This window comes from Centruroides sculpturatus, unplaced genomic scaffold (assembly GCF_000671375.1).
Source record: "Centruroides sculpturatus isolate CEXI.00-Female unplaced genomic scaffold, Cexi_2.0 scaffold1439, whole genome shotgun sequence".
In the NCBI taxonomy this organism is placed as follows: domain Eukaryota; kingdom Metazoa; phylum Arthropoda; class Arachnida; order Scorpiones; family Buthidae; genus Centruroides; species Centruroides sculpturatus.
The window spans coordinates 118,338-136,743 of NW_019385566.1; the positions used below are offsets into that span (position 1 = coordinate 118,338).

Consider the following 18,406-nt stretch of genomic DNA (forward strand, 5'->3'; position numbering starts at 1 on the left):
TAGAATCATCTGGAAGAAAAGAACTGACCCAGGGCAGGGCTTGAACCTGCAACCTCTGCTTGCTATGCAGTGCATTTGCCAGTTGCACCATCTAGACCCCGACTAGCCTTTGCTTCCAGATGTATTAAATTTAGATATAACCTTACGCAGTTAATCATGTCACAGGCTTGGAACAACAACTATGTCCACAGCCTAAGTATAATACTACAACGGCACTCAGCTCGATTATTTAAGACAATCGTTTAGTAATGTTTCTATATGCATATCAGGCTTCAAAATGTTTGATATACTTATATAAGAAATTTTAAACAAACAATCAATCAAATGCTAAAAACTACATCTAGTAACATTAATGAAATTGTGCATGAAAAACCCCTATGCTTCTGCACCACTTTGTTGATGCCACGTCAGGATTCTGACACCACTGTGTCTTGTGGACAGACACAGAAACCTCAATGGCTGCTAAGTTCACTTTTGTGCGAGCGGTTGCATATGTAGGCAGTCGGATCCAAGATGGAGACAGGTTGAGAGACAATGCGTCTTAAGGAAGGGCAATAAACTGGTATTTATCATAAGCTATTTACAAATAGGAATCATACATATTTAGCATTTGAAAGAGTGAACATTAGTTATTGGTTATCATATTGTCTATTATAACTGTTGGCTATCTCTTTGTATATTATATAAGACTAGTATATTATAACTAAAGGCTATTGTAACTATCCTCGCAACTCTCAGTCTTGAGAGAAGAGTTTACATAGATTTGTGGGCAAATAAATACCTTGTAGAAAATTTGAGGATTTCTTCATTTGTTGATCAGTTTGATGACTTGACGAATTGATGACTAAGAAGTTTTCAACAGAAGGCTCTTGATAGTAGGTAAACAGATTGTCCAGGTAACAGGCATGTCGTTGGATGGAGGGAAGTCACTAGGAGATGATTAGATGACAATTTTCAATGTGTATAAAGTATCTGAGAACTCGTACAAACTCTAGAGAGGGCAAACTTTCAATGACAATAGACCCTCTGTGATGGACAAACTCTCATGTTGTCATCGCACATGCCTTTTATTTGGGGGTCCTCCCTCTTACTTCTCATACCCTTTTTTGATAGCATAAATCTCCATGCCCAATAGCAATTTATTCATTAGGTTTCTGGTGACATATTCGATGTATCATCTTGGAAAGGAAGTGACTCTGGATAAGAGATACAATCATATCTTTTACATTTAATAATCCTGGGAAAAGTTTTAACAAATCTGAACATAACCAATGAAAATTTTTATTCAAAAATTTTGTCAAGTCTGGGCTCTCACACTAATAAATTTATCTATCTATTATTTAAAATTTTACTGTCACTGCAACCAACACTTTCTGTCCACTGTAGTCCATTTTAATTCATAATAATCTTGGAACTCCATAGAACACTGGTTCCCAACATGGATGTTATTCACTTCCTGGAGGCAGTGAATAAATATAGGGGAACCAAAAAGAAACAATAAGCAGCAATGACCAAAACTGAGGGTTCATGTCAATGATCTTTCCCTTTTCTTTGTTTAAACTGGTAAGAAGAAACATTGTGTTTAATGGTTTCCAGATGAGAACAATGTATGGTAGTGTGAGATTTTTAGAAAAGCTTTTCTAAGAATATTTCCAAGCCTTTCTCACATAAGGAAAAAATGGGTTGGCTGTATTAAGGTACAGATGGGACAGTTGCTGATGGGTATGGGTGCAATTTATGAAACCATGAGAGCAGTGGCTTGAAAAAGTTTAGGAATCACTGACCTCTTCCAAATATTTTTTCCTTGATCTTCCTCTTCCTTTCTTTCCAGGAATTTTGCCTTCAAGGATAGCTACAGATATAAACATCTACCGAAACCCAATGATTAGCAAATAGAGACCCATGATTGCCATAAATAATTGGGCTATAATTTGGAAATATTAATTATGAATTACAAATAAATTAGGTACTAGAAGGAGGCGTTAGGCACCATCTCGTATTAAAATTAATAATTATAATATTTAATTAATTAATTTAGAATAAACTGGAAGAAAAGAATCGGCCCGAAGCAGGACTGGAACCCACAACTCCCGCTTATCGTATGGACATGTTGACAGTTACGCTACCTGGACCTTCAGTTCGATGTCCTCTTCCAGTATATATATGCATAATTAGGCCTAATGTATAACCATCGATGGTTAATACGGTGCCAACTGGGGACACACTTGTGCCCTCGGTCAGAAACATCCACTCAAGGCACTCAGTCGCCCATTGCATATCCCTGGAAAGGCATAGACATAGATTATACATTAGGCTTATATATTTTCTTGCTACCTCATAACAAAGTATTTAAAAAATTGATAAATTGACAAAAAATACGAGAAAGTAGAATTCAACAAAATGTATAATAATGTTTTCATATTATTTTTCTTCAGCTTGACCTACTGAGTCAAGGTGAAGTAGGATCACTGTATTTAATGAGTTTCCTCCACTGTATTTGATTTGCAGTCATATCTTTTCTCAATCCATTTTCCTTCATGTCTATTTCAACTACATCCATTCATCTCATCCTTGGTCTTCTTCTGCTTTTCTTTGATTTCTATATTTACAACTTGCCTTCTGAGATAACTGTAATTCCTTCTTGTGACATGCTTATATTAGCATTACCTTTCTTCATGTATTTTTGTTGGCAATAGCAGTTACTTTAACTATATCTCAAATGTATTCACTTTTGATTTGATCAGTGTTTGTTATCCCAGACATTTCTGCTACCTGTAATTCTTATGTTTCATTCTTTAATGTTAAGGTCTCTGTATTATAGGTTATGGCTGGTCACACAACTGTCCCCTTCCACTTGGCTAGTATCTTCCTATCATATAACACTCCAATCCATCAAGCTTGGATTTGGCTATTCATTTTTCTTTCTTCACTGTATTATAAAAGATCAAGAAGAGTTCAGATAATTTCTTGATAGAAACCATGATAAAACTTTACAAGAACTATCAAAGATGTGGCCAAAAAGTGTATCTGTGACAACAATACAATGAGCAGTAATAAAACTTGATTGCAGCTATAAAAAACTTTCTCATCTGAAAAGTAATGCTGGAGCAAAGAAAAAGTTTCAAGAAATAATTGCAAAACTTCCAAAGAATAAGCTTATATTTATAGATGAATCAGGAATTGAAAATAATGCTATACATTATCAAACCAAGATATTTGAAACTAAACTCTCTTGATACTCTCTCCTAAAGTTCTGACTGTTTCTTTCTTTACTTTTACAGTAAGTGTGTTCTGTCTTGCTCTTTTAAACTTTTAGACCATTTTCTTTCACTGCTTTATTCCAACTTTTCAGTTTCTCTTGTGCTCTATTTCTTGTCTCTGAACAGAGAACAATGTCATCTGCATATAATACACTCCATGATTTTTTTCATCTGGTCTTTTCTGTTGCTACTGCCATCATAGTGTTAAAAAGAAAGGGACTTAAAACCAAATCCTGAAGTCTTATCTTTACTTCAAAGCTATTTGTTTTTCCAGACTGCTTCTCACTCTAGCAGACACTTCATTGTATGTTACCTGAATCAACTTTACATACATTTCAGGTACATTCTTGTTTTTCATGATGTACCAGATTACATCTCTAGAGACTACCATAAGCCGTCTCTATATTTTTGTTTTAACTCTTTTTACCCTGTGGGCACTAACTAAGACAGCTTCTTTTAGCAAGCCTGTTATGGGTTCAGCTAGGACCACAATGGGGTGGCCAGGTGGTGGGGGCCTTCTCTGTATTGACAAAAGTCAGATATAGTTCCTGCCATTTTTTCTCTGAACTTTTTTATCGTCTATCTTAGATCAAATCTTGTAATTGATTTTCTTGGAATGAAACAAAACTATCCTTCCTTTATAGCTACTTCTTCCCTGTTTTCTGTCTAGATTCTTTCCCATAGCTTCAGTGTGTATGAACTTTAGGCCTCCATAGTTCCTGCAGTCCTGAACATTCCCTTAGCTTTTGAAAACTGAAATGATTATACTTTTTTCCATTCATTTGGTATCTGCTTTTGCTGATGTGCTTTATAAATTAAATTCCATAATATATCTATTCCCTCTTTTCCAAGATTTTCCATGTCTCCATTGGATCACATATGGTCCAACTACTTTTCCATTTACCTGCCAGGAAGTCAAAGGAACCATAGATTTCTGCATTTGATTTTTCTGTTTCTATTTTCACCTCATTACTTGTCCATAAAGTAGTTCTGAGAAATATTCTTCCTATCTACACTATATTTCTCCATTGCTTACTTTTATCTGCTTCACCTGTGTGATATCTTTATTAACTATGTTTGATGTTTTGCCAGTCTACATATCTTCTGGCCTTTCCTAGTTTCTATTTCATTACACATTTCTTCATACACTTTGGCCTTAATTTTGGCAATTTTTTTTCTTATTTTTTTCTATCTGTACTCCCAAAATCTATAGTTAGCACTGTTTCTTCCCATCTTTTCTTTGCTGATTCTTTGTTTGCACTGCTGCTTATGCATTTCACCACTAGTTTTCTTATAACCTTCCTGATGTTTTCCCTAGTATTTCCTTTCCATACTCCTTGAGTATAGGCATTCTCAGTCCATTACTTCTGTGTGTTCTCACATATGTGTTCTATAGTATCACTGCTTTGAACTTGTTTTGGTTCTTTTTTTTTAGTTTATCTTCCTCCTCACACACTGCTACATTACAATTATTTTTAATATTGTAATCTCTATCTATAGGTTTATGCAGCATAGTCAGTGTTGTGCTAATACATAATCACTGGTATGATTTCACAATTCTTTGTTTCTTTGAAATGTTTTTTAATCAATAAGATAAAATCAATTTGTAAACAAGTATGATATCACTTTTGTATATGAGGAAGTACTCTATATTCTTTTTAAAAAAGAATTTCCTAAGGCATGTTTGATGCTATTGCAAAATTTATGATTTGTTTACCTTCTGGTGATACCTGTCCAATTCTATATTCTCCATGGATTGGTTTAATACCTTCATTGTGACTTTCAATGTGTTCATTCAAGTCACTCCTATTATCATTCTCTTTGTTTCTGCTAATACTTGTATCTCATCCTTTATCATATTCCAAAAATCATCTTTTTCTTCATTTGTTCATCCAACTTGTGAGACATATGCATTGATCACCTTTAGTTCCATTCCAAAGTCTGATTAATCAGAATGAAACTGTCTTCTCTGCAGCATACTTCTTGTTGTAACCTTCCTTGTTGCAAGAGGCCACAAGAGGGCATCGAGATGGGAATTCGAACATGTTTTTCTTTCTCTGGGTCAGTTTTTGTGTAGTCATCACTCCAATCAGTTGTATCCCAGAGTGAATAAAGTTAATTGTTAATTAACTACGTTTTTTTATGTGAAACAGTGTCCAATACAAAATTGATACAAAACTTCTGTTACACAATTCTTTTGGCAAAATAATACCGATGTCATTTCTTCCTTGCTTGTTAGCTCCACTGCAGAAAATCTTATAGCAATCTCTTAATTCTCTTCCCTTGTCTCACTTCATCTAGTTTCCTGAGTATACAGTATGTTCAATCTTTGCTTTCTCATCAGCCTGCAAATTTTCCTCTTCCTGTCACACTACCAATATTAAGGGTTCCATCCTTAATATTCTTCTTATAGTTGTTCATTTCTTTAGCTTCATTTGCTCCTTATGATGTCCAATAATTCTTGCCTATTTTTCATTGTCTCTAGATATTGAGTCTGCATGTTGCCTGTGCAGTATGCCCTAGCATTATCTTTCAAGCTTTGAATACTCATCATAAGAAGTTTTGACAGAATGCTCTTCTTAATGCCAAACTTTACTATTTATCTGAATTTAGGATAAGCCAATTTTGGGCTATTGCCTAGCTTGGTTAGGTTTATAATGTTGTTTCATATTATGGATTAAAATTTTGTAACTGATAAAATTATGATTTATTTTATGAATAAAATATTTTACCTTGTAAAAGATGGTGATGGACACCAACAGCAAATACAACAAAGTGGAGGACCTTGTAGAGGGATGCTATTTCCTAATAATCTCTCAACAGTACGTTCTTTATTATCCATGTAACAAATGACTAGTTGGAAAAAGAAGATCATTGGAAATGGCAGATATCTGAAATAGAAATGCATATACATAGTTAACAGTATGCACATAGAGGCATAGTGCAGATGAACAACACATTTATCTGTATCCTCAAAGTTTTTCCTTAATCATATTTACAAATTTGGTTCAATATCCACATCAGAATAAAGAATTACTGTATTATCAAAATGGCTGATAAAAGTAAGAAGAATTTCAGGCTTTGAAAAGATCTTATTCAATCAGTAATCAGTAAAGTGTTGAAAATTTTTATCTAAAATATATTAGGAAACAATATAAATTTGGACATGTAATAAACAGAAGGAAAATGGCAATTTTAAGGTAATTAAGTAAAAATAAAAAACAATATTTCTCTTTAATAATAATACTGGATTAACCAACAGAAATAGTGATGACAGTATACTTTTTATCAAAGAAGCTTTTAAATGATGTTAAAATTAAACTAAGATAGACCTTTGACAGAATGAATCTGCTATCATACATAAGCAAGAGGAAATTTGTTAAACAAGCTTTCCAAATGAGATCTATTTGTCTCATATTTTTGTATATCGGTATCAACTATAGCCAGAATTTACCATACTTTTTTTGACTGAATATACAATTCTAATTTATTTTTAAAAAATAACTCCCAATCTTTATAGAAGTAAAACAAGAGATTTTTTTTAAATCTGAATGTTTAATAATAAAAGGATATATGGATAGTTTCTTATGAAATTGGTGTAAGTTTATTTTCGGAAAATTTGAGAAAACAATAATTCAGATATAATTTAGTGCAAACTTTTTATTTATATACAAAATTTACAGTTGATATTTTAAAATATCTATAAGTTTTAATCAATTGAAAATTCATCGTTAAATGAAATTGCATAATCATTTATTATGAAAGTGGTGCAAGTCTATTTCCCGTAGTCTAATGTTACACCTTCAATGATTGTAAATTTCCTAATTTTTGATTTGTTAAATATAATATAACTTTTTGGAATTTAAAATTCTTAAATTGTAAAGAATATTTTGTTATAGTAATTTATGGTACCGTACATTGAAGTGTAATATGAATTGTCCTTTCATTAATGCAATCTATCAATTTAGAATTTTTATGTATTTTCTGAAATATATGACAAGTCTATCATGTTAGAAGTAGACACCATTATTTTGTTTAAAGATTTCTGTACAAAATTATATATCTAATGCTAATAATATAAATTTTATTACTATAAAAATTTTAAGCTAAAGTTTAATGAATTGTATACTTATTGTTTGAAAGCCTAAGTTCAATGAATTGAGTAATTATCAGGGGGAAAACAGACAATAAATAATTGTATGCTATTTATGTTATCTTGTGAAAGATCATAAATAAACTGCACAATTTATACATTCATTATGGCTCAGTTCAAGCTCTGAATGAGACGGATGGGACCTTAACAGAGCTGTAGAGCATACTCTTATAAGCAAAAAAGTCAAAGGAACCATACCTCTACATGTGATTTTTTGCAAGATATAGCCCCCCAAAATTAATATCAAATCTTTGAAGTCCAGAAATCTCAATATATTTAAAGAACAAACATTTTCAGTACTTTTAGTAGCCATGGTCAGGTTATTTATTTCAGAATTTTAATGGATTGTTCTTTAAGCCCTTTGCTAGACTTGAAAGATTTAATCTTCATATGGATTACCATTCAAGTTTTTATATATTTCAATCAGATCTGTTATATATATGAATGAATAATACAGGATTTTCATCACAATATATAAATTTAAATTAATATATTGAGTTTTTGAGAATTATAAATTTTACTCTGCAATTTCAAATGTTAAAAATATAAAATACACATTTAATAATTAATTTAATTCATATAATTATAGTTAATAGAAATGTAATTATAACTGTAAAAATATTTCAATTAAAAACTTACACTTTAATAAATGCAGTAAGAGTTCTCCCAGCTCTTGGCACCAAGAGGCACAAAAATAAACTAAGACCAGAAATCTAAAAATACGATAATATATAATCGTATAAATACCATACATAATGTAAATCAGGGCTTTTATTTTAAGCTTATTTACCGGAAAAACACTAAGGCATCCTACAGTATATAAATAAATTTTAAGTGGCCAATGGTGATACAAATAAATAGATTCTTCTAAAAAAATTCCTAACATAGTTGCAGCAACACATCCTCCAACAGTTATAAGAATAATTCCCAATGTTCCAGATGCTATAAATAAACTTTTATTAAATTCTATGAATAATTATTATTTATTCATTTAAAACTTAATCGATACTAAAAGTACAGGTCATATTTAAGTTTTTCATATCTTACCTTCAAGGGATTCTGCAGTTGTTGGAATGTAATTTGAAGTCACCAACTGTGTACAGTTCATATTTGAAAACCATTGTTCACTTATTCCATTTTATTTTTTCTTTCCTGCATTACAGATAAATGATATTAAATTAAGATTGAAAACATATACTGTATATATTGAGATGAAATGGCAGAAAACTGATTTTACGCAATTCACTCTGAAAGTGATGAATATATCATTCATTGAATAAACTATTTTATAACTAAATTGGTATTTTTAATAGAAATATTATAAAAGTTATTTAGGAAAAAAATTCCTTAAAAATACCAAAGTATCATTTGAATATGTGATAAAACTTTTGATATCTTTACATAGATTTGATAGGTAAAGGTGATTTAACTATTATTTATATATAGATTTCTTTTAAAATATTTATCTATAGACTAAATTAATATATATATTTTATAAGTGCTATATATAGAGAAGAAATATATGCACTAAAGAAAAAAATTGGACCAATATTTGATATAAATATAAATGGCAATAAATGGATAATTTTAATTAAACAAATTATTTGTTAATCTCACATAATATAATTAATATTAAAAATATTACCTGCATTTAATAATATTTATTAGGAATTCCTAAGCAGAAAGAATAATTGACAATTTACAACAAAGCAAAAAATAAAAAGAAAGTAGGTCAAAAAGAAACCTTGACATTAGAAACAAAAGTAGAACACTTAAGGGCAAAGACCTAATTAGAATGAATGAATATTATTTTAAGTTACTTACAAATCTACTTGGCTTAATATACATAGACTGACGATTTATGTTTTAAAATAATGCATTGCATCAATAGCGTCTATAATCTCAATAGTACATACAAAAATAGATAAGATCTGATTGATATAAAAGGTAAAGGTACAGGGATGAGACGAGCCATTACTATATAGGAGGATATGGCAGAGGGTAAGACCGCCCACGTGTTTGTAGCACGCGATTGGTAACTATTCCAGCTGACGGAAATGACGTAAGAGAGAACGTCAGAGACGAGACAAATTTTTAATAATTGTTGTAGAGTAGCTTGCGTTTAACATGCCATAAATCACATAATCTTTACTCGTAAATTTAGCACGAGTACCTCATAAAATAGCACTTCAGCAATCAATCAAATATTATAAGTTTAATTTATTCAGAAAATATTTTAATTACATATCGGTGCGTGTTATATACGGAAACCAAATTGTTAAGTGAATATAAGTCAAATTTATTATTGATTTCATTAATGATTAATTAATATCGATTATTGAAAGTATATTCGGACGGATTTGGAATGCTAATAAGGACGTTAATCTATATCTGAATAAATTATCATTTTTCTGACATGATTTTTCAATGATAAATCAGCTATCTATCTAGTTAAACGTTATTGTGTAGAAGTTAAGAAAAACGTCTTTTATATTCGTTGTTTTTGAAAATAAATCGAAATTTTATATATAAATTATTATATTAAACAGCTAGCCTTTATTCTGCAGATTTGTATACAGTAAACAGGACTATAGGAAGAGGATCTGGCCAAAAAGAGAGAGGAGGTTGTTATGGTAAGGGGCTGTCTATAAATTGGAAAGGGGCATTTTTCCTGAAATTTTTACTCCCCTCCCCCATTATCCCAGTTTGTCCAAGTTTCCTTAATCCCCTCCCCTCTTTGAACGTTCAACAGAACTCAACCACCCCTTAAAACCTTTATCAGTTTATGAATGATGGATACAATACCATAAATAGAAACGAAACACATAAGAAACTTTGAAATAAATATAATAAAATGCATAAATTGTATAAAATTTAATGAAATGAACGGAAGTCCACTGAACTTCGACCCTCCCCTTACCTCCCCTTGTTAGACTTTGTCCCTTTGAGACGGCCCTAAGAGGGAAGCAATCACTAAAGTATCGTTTTCCCTCTTTTGAAAAATGTATTAGTTTGATCTGAGAGTATTACATTAGCAGGTGACTTGAAATTAAAAATGTATTCTTAACATTGGCACCATGTTCATAATTCCTTATTAATTTAAAGACTAAAACGTTGAGAAATAATTGGAATAGTTTCTTGGAATCTCTTATCTTATGCAGTAATTTATGGGTAATAAATTTTAAGTTATTAACTAAAGATAAGAAGACGTGAGCTTAGTAATTTTTACCTCATGAAAAAGTGAAATGGAAAAAAAATTATAGGAGAGTTTGATTTATAAATAGCGTAATTATTAAATTGCTTCTCCATGGATATAATATCAAATGAGGTCAAAAATATGATCTATTATTATTATTATTATTATTGTTATAAAATTTAGTTTATATACATNGGCGTCAGAATTTTTCATCGAGCTACTTTGAAAGATTGATGACAGGCCACATAAATTTATTAGATAGACCGGATCCGGTCCGTGGGCCATATGTTGGCCATGCGGTCTAAAGGTATGTTAAAGGGTAAGCATATGTTTGGTCTAAGGGGAAGGAAGGAGTTGTGAAAAGTACATGAATGTAGATGATGGGGAGGGAGGGAGATGAAAACATTATCTACATAAATCTTTTAGGTAGTATTTACTGGCATACAAATTTGTTATTATAGGCTTTTTAATTCATTTCTTCAATATTAGAGGTCCATAAACTATTGTACTATACATGTAAGTAGAGGGAAGGTGACTTGAAAAGTACACTATTGTATATAACAGGGAAGGAAGAAGTCTAAACTGTCAATGTAATTAATAGACAGCCCCTAATATAATATATGTAAAATATTATTACAGTGACCTCAAAATCATTTATTTACACTTTTTAAAAAAATATCACAGAAAAATTTTTTTAACCTTTGCAATCACACTGCATTCAAAAAACAGTATGAATTGCAAAGATCAAAATTTCTAGAGCTAAATTTATTACTATTAGAGCGTATTTGATTTGATAAATATAATACGATGACAATTATGATGGTGGTAGAAATAGGCAAAAATATCTTGCAAAAATTTCAAATGATGTAGAAACATCCAATGATTGCTTAAATGATCAGGCTATATTTCTGCTAAATTTTAAATAATTAATAAAAAGTAATTTGCTACCAGAGGTAGACTTTAGGTGCCATCTCTAGTAGCAAATTACTTTGTATTAATTATTTAAAATTTAGCAGAATTGTAGCCTGATCATTTAAGCAATTATTGGATGTTTCTATATACTTATTGGGCTTTGAGATGTTTGTTATACTTCAAATGATGTATTTAATATCTTCAAAATAGATATGTTACATATAATGTTTATTTTTTTAAAAAAAGAAAGATATGATATTATAAATAAATCTGTTAATCTTTTGACATGAACATTTTTAAAAGTTTTTAATACGTGGATATAAGATTTGGTTTCTTCATAATTATATTAGTAAAAAACATTATAAAAATGTGCATAGAACTTAAAAGCTGTTTCTTTTTTTAAATTCAAATTTTTGAATTTATTTGATTGTATTGAATAATGTAATGTCTGTTAGATATTATTATTCATCAAGTCTACTTACTCATTGTTTATTAACATCAAAAAGTATTAACAGACTGATATATTTGCAACAGCATTCTTTTTTTTTCAGATTAATTAAGCATTCTTTCATGTAAAACTTATCATCAAATGTAATTTTAAGAAATTTGACATATAACATGAAAAATATATTTCAAGGTATTCTTGTCAAACATGCTAAATATGCACAATCAGGATTGCATCTACCATAAAGTAGCTGAAGCAGCTACACAGCCCTTTTTTCATTATCTACATAACATCTGAAGAATATGGATATTTAAGTAATCATTTTCAATTTTAGCATATTTTTGTGCATATAACCCATAGAAAACTTCCAGAACAAAAATAAATGTTTGAAAAAATCATACTCCTAGAACCTATTTCCAGTGTGACGAAATAGTACGATTTTTTGTAACACATCGCGTTGTTATGGTTGTCGTTAATAAATGCTTGCATAACCTATACTACCATACACCCTGCTGCATCTATATGGGAATTTATATTGCTCTATAGACACAAGTTCATAATTAAAATTTAAAATTGGCATATATCCTGCACATCTTTTAAACACAGATAATTCATGAATTATATGCATGGAAATATGGTAATTAAATATATTTATGAGAATTTACATGTATTTTTTTGAAAATACTCATAAAATGGTACTTAGTTGTAATCTATATTAATGAATTTATAAATTACAATAGGTGTTTTGTTTAGTTTGTAGTAAAAATTTTCAAGGAAAGAAGTATTTACTTCAACCATTTACTGCAGGTCCTAAATATATAAATCTAGTTCTTGAATATAATGGTTTTACACACCTTTGCAACTGTAATTTCTAAAATGATATGATTATCAATGTAAAATTTTGTGTGTTCTGAATATAAGAAATTTATTAAGATATTGTTATTTTTAAAAAAAAGTTATAATTACATTTTTAATCATAATTTTTTATCTTTAAATGATAGTGCCTTTAATTTAAAATGTACTTGAAGATATGAACAAATTTAACATTTGAAAAAGATATTTTTACATTCAATTTCATTTTAGTTTTATATAAATATATAGATTTTGTGAGCTTTGAGTATTCATAGGAAATTAAAATGTAATTGATCAAATATTGGGCTTATTTGCCAACTGTGACATGAGACTAATAATCATGTTACAAACTGAATACATTTATATATATGTCTATTAAAGAGGGAGAGAAATGTTTGCTTTATGCATTATTTTATTTTATATCAGAAGGTATTTTAAAAGTCTAATTTTTGTTTTGTTTTTCTTTAATAAATTTTGAAAATATATTTCACTGTATAAAAAACATAAATAGTAGAATAAAATTCTACTATTTATGTTTTTTATACAATGAAATAAATTTTAAAATTCTAAATAAACTAATATCACTAACAATTTACAATGATGATCTCATACTAAAAGGCACAGATATGGATTATTTATGACCTACCTTAATTTATCATCTGGATTATTTGATGTGCAACTTTAATGGCATAGAATGGGAATGTGGGGTTGTGATGTAGTAATGGTAGCAGCAGTAGCATGTGCTGTTGTCCTCCATTCACTAGTCTAAATTTTGGCAAGCAAACAAAATGACAGATATGATTGACAATTATTCCGAGTTTGTGGTGCTCACAATTATCAGATTTTTGCAAATAGTTGGAGTAAATCAGAGTGAGATTTATTGCCTAAAGTGGACATATTTTTTGCAAGCCAAAGTGGTACAATTTTTATTTTGTCAATTTCAGGTATTTGTATATTTGACTCCATCTACACTCCTCAATGGTCTTATCCTGCTTTGCTTCACATCATACAATCTACACTGCCCAAAAGTTAATAAGAATAAGGTGTAAATATTCTCACTTCTTGTCTGGATTAATGCTTTCTGATGTAGCCCAAAGTTAGCTGATTGCATAGACTTATCACACCTTGTAGGTTAAATAATGAAATAGAGTCAGAGACCAAGTTCAAAAGTATACACTTTATTAGTATTGAATACTAATAAAGTGTATACTTTTGAACTTTATCTCTGACTCCATTTTATCACAACCTACAATATAGGATACACCTGTGCAATCAGCCAACCTTGGGTATATCAGGAAGAATAAGGTGGTCACACAAGAGATAACTAAGAAAGGTAAGAATGTCTGATTTTTTCTCTTCAGATCAGCATCTGCTTAAATCTTTATTAAACTATTTAATTTTTAAACTGCCATTGACCCAGTAACCATGTATCAACAATTGTACAGTACAAGCATATATCAATAATTAAATATATATATATATATATATATACATGTTATTTAGAATAAAGCAATTATTTTTAAAAATGAAAATTGAAAATACTTAATTTTGTAATACATTACTAAGAAAACAAATATAATAAATTATGAATAATTTTATATTTTAAATATAAATGCAATATTTTACTCAGCAAACTAATAATGAAAGATATTATAAAAATATTAGTAAAGTAGTTTTAAAATGTATTCATATATTTAGTGTAAGGTATATAATTTTTCAATATCATACCTCAGCTTCTGCATTAATATTTACAGCAATAAATATTTCATCAATGATAAATGAGATGACAGGAATAAGAACAAATTGATATATGGCAGCTCTTATTAAAATAAAAGTTGTCCTAGAGAAAAATATAATTATGAATAATTTAATTTTAAAAATTATGATTAAGTTCTAAATACTCTAGAATTATGTGATTGATAATGATGTGAGGTAGCAAGAGTATTCAGTTATTTAGCTAATGTAGTGATTCTTAATTTTTTCTGATGCCTACACCCCTTGAAGTTTTACAATATGTTCTCACATCACCACAAAAATTTCTTTTTATTTAACTTTATAGCATCTCTCCACACATTTCAGCTTATCTTTAGGCATAGCTTAAACAATTAAGGGATAATATTCATCTGATTATTAAAATAAAAGCATTTAGAACCTAAGTTAGAACTTTACAGCAGAAATAATACATAACAAAAAACAAACTACTTTTCTGGAGTTCACCTTTATTTACAAATAACATGACATCAAGAAAAGCAGTTTGTTTTTCATTATTTGTAAAGAACTCTGAACTGTTTTCACATTATTAAATGAAAAAATACGTAATTATACAGTGAGTTTGATATTAACAGATTTTTAGTAAAGAACTTTTTTAAATAAAATTCAGTTCTCAATGAAAAAAAGTGGAAAATATTTTAAAAAGTTCGATCAAAGAAATAAAAACATTTATCTTCCAGAAAAAGGTGTCTCAGAGAAGTCTTGCATATTAGAAATAGCATCTTGCAACCCCACAACTAGATGTAGTCCTAATCAAAAATCAAATGGAATACTGTATACAATAAGAATTGGAACTGGATTTGTTAGATCTTTAACTACTATCTAAATCAGGGGTGGCCAACAGTTTTTGCCCCCGGGCCGAATTGGAAAGAAAACTTTTTCCATGGGCCGAACCAGAGGCTGCCCTAGGAAGATTTTGAGATGGTGCGAGATCTCATTGTGGTTGTGAAGCTTCGGAAGTGGGCCTAGAATTTGTGCAAAAAAAGAAAATTTTTTCTAATTTTTGTATAGAAGGAAATAATAATAATAATTATTATAATGTTGTAAAAAGAAACCATCATACAAAAAATGAATGTTTTATTTCCATATAAGGACATATCTGTAGAAATTTCTAAGAAAAATCAAACTTCTCAGAATGAAACAATAAAATAAAATAACTTACTGGAATATAAATACTTAAAATAATCAAACACCTTAGTATTTCCAGCAACGAAGTATTTAATAAAATAAAAACGTTTTCGACTATATTTAATAGTCTTCTTCAGTTAAGCCACTTTAAAACAAAAATGAACGTAAAATAGAACGCAAGCAATACAACGGCTAACTGGGCAACATCCATTTACCTCATCCTTGTTATGGAAGTAGGGGAATTGCATTCCCCTACTTTCATAACAAGGATGAAGTAAATGGATAGTTGCCCAGATAGAGCAATGTTAAAGGTGCAATATCCAAAAATTTTCAAAGATAAAAATAATTCTGTTCAGAAAATTATATTTTCTTCATGAAAATATAAATTTAAATAATATTATTGACAGTTTTCTAGATATGAAATTTATAAAAATTTTTTGTATTAAAATATTTCCATAAACACAGGTGACCTAAAATTAGTAAATTAAAATATAATTATTCAATAATAATCTTAAAATGTCGTTAAAATGATTTGAAATACATTCAGATAATTGATTTTTGGGCCACTTTATATATTTCCAAGAAATGAAAAATAATTTTTTTATTGTTATTTTGAAATAGCTGTAATTTGCCTCATATGTATTAAACTATAGCACTACAATCTACAAAATTAATAAAATATTGGATAAATCGGGTCAGCAACCTTTCACCAGTGTAGTGCTGAGCCTAAGTTATGTTATTCTGGATGCCAATGTGATTCTACCAATTTTGTTATATGTATTATCAAATAGACATCCACAATGCTGTAAATAAATCGGGCTATATTTTGGAAATAATAATTATAAATTACAAATAAATTTGGCACTAGAGGGAGGCATTAGCACCATCTCGTATTAAAATTAATAATTATAATATTTAATTAATTAATTTAGAATAAACTGGAAGAAAAGAATCGGCCCGAAGCAGGACTGGAACCCACAACTCCCGCTTATCGTATGGACATGTTGACAGTTACGCTACCTGGACCTTCAGTCCGATGTCCTCTTCCAGTATATATATGCATAATTAGGCCTAATGTATAACCATCGATGGTTAATACGGTGCCAACTGGGGACACACTTGTGCCCTCGGTCAGAAACATCCACTCAAGGCACTCAGTCGCCCATTGCATATCCCTGGAAAGGCATAGACATAGATTATACATTAGGCTTATATATTTTCTTGCTACCTCATAACAAAGTATTTAAAAAATTGATAAATTGACAAAAAATACGAGAAAGTAGAATTCAACAAAATGTATAATAATGTTTTCATATTATTTTTCTTCAGCTTGACCTACTGAGTCAAGGTGAAGTAGGATCACTGTATTTAATGAGTTTCCTCCACTGTATTTGATTTGCAGTCATATCTTTTCTCAATCCATTTTCCTTCATGTCTATTTCAACTACATCCATTCATCTCATCCTTGGTCGTCTTCTGCTTTTCTTTGATTTCTATATTTACAACTTGCCTTCTGAGATAACTGTAATTCCTTCTTGTGACATGCTTATATTAGCATTACCTTTCTTCATGTATTTTTGTTGGCAATAGCAGTTACTTTAACTATATCTCAAATGTATTCACTTTTGATTTGATCAGTGTTTGTTATCCCAGACATTTCTGCTACCTGTAATTCTTATGTTTCATTCTTTAATGTTAAGGTCTCTGTATTATAGGTTATGGCTGGTCACACAACTGTCCCCTTCCACTTGGCTAGTATCTTCCTATCATATAACACTCCAATCCATCAAGCTTGGATTTGGCTATTCATTTTTCTTTCTTCACTGTATTATAAAAGATCAAGAAGAGTTCAGATAATTTCTTGATAGAAACCATGATAAAACTTTACAAGAACTATCAAAGATGTGGCCAAAAAGTGTATCTGTGACAACAATACAATGAGCAGTAATAAAACTTGATTGCAGCTATAAAAAACTTTCTCATCTGAAAAGTAATGCTGGAGCAAAGAAAAAGTTTCAAGAAATAATTGCAAAACTTCCAAAGAATAAGCTTATATTTATAGATGAATCAGGAATTGAAAATAATGCTATACATTATCAAACCAAGATATTTGAAACTAAACTCTCTTGATACTCTCTCCTAAAGTTCTGACTGTTTCTTTCTTTACTTTTACAGTAAGTGTGTTCTGTCTTGCTCTTTTAAACTTTTAGACCATTTTCTTTCACTGCTTTATTCCAACTTTTCAGTTTCTCTTGTGCTCTATTTCTTGTCTCTGAACAGAGAACAATGTCATCTGCATATAATACACTCCATGATTTTTTTCATCTGGTCTTTTCTGTTGCTACTGCCATCATAGTGTTAAAAAGAAAGGGACTTAAAACCAAATCCTGAAGTCTTATCTTTACTTCAAAGCTATTTGTTTTTCCAGACTGCTTCTCATTCTAGCAGACACTTCATTGTATGTTACCTGAATCAACTTTACATACATTTCAGGTACATTCTTGTTTTTCATGATGTACCAGATTACATCTCTAGAGACTACCATAAGCCGTCTCTATATTTTTGTTTTAACTCTTTTTACCCTGTGGGCACTAACTAAGACAGCTTCTTTTAGCAAGCCTGTTATGGGTTCAGCTAGGACCACAATGGGGTGGCCAGGTGGTGGGGGCCTTCTCTGTATTGACAAAAGT

At 30.0% G+C, this 18,406-nt stretch overlaps 2 protein-coding genes across 2 annotated transcripts in view; both read right to left on the minus strand.

The window, feature by feature from the left end:
* LOC111640179 (organic solute transporter subunit alpha-like) overlaps positions 1-18,406 on the minus strand; it is a 50,645-nt gene that overhangs the window by 26,617 nt on the left and 5,622 nt on the right. The window contains exon 6 of the mRNA XM_023386178.1: positions 14,547-14,658. Within this exon, the coding sequence (XP_023241946.1) occupies positions 14,547-14,658 (112 nt within the window). The remainder of the gene's footprint in view (positions 1-14,546; positions 14,659-18,406) is intronic.
* LOC111640182 (organic solute transporter subunit alpha-like) lies at positions 3,785-9,422 on the minus strand. Its single transcript, XM_023386180.1, has 5 exons — positions 9,238-9,422; positions 8,461-8,565; positions 8,204-8,355; positions 8,053-8,126; positions 3,785-6,151 (listed from the first exon to the last, which is right to left on the minus strand). Exons 2-5 carry the CDS (start codon positions 8,519-8,521, stop codon positions 5,989-5,991), a joined length of 450 nt encoding a protein of 149 aa, XP_023241948.1. The 5' UTR covers positions 8,522-8,565; positions 9,238-9,422; the 3' UTR covers positions 3,785-5,988.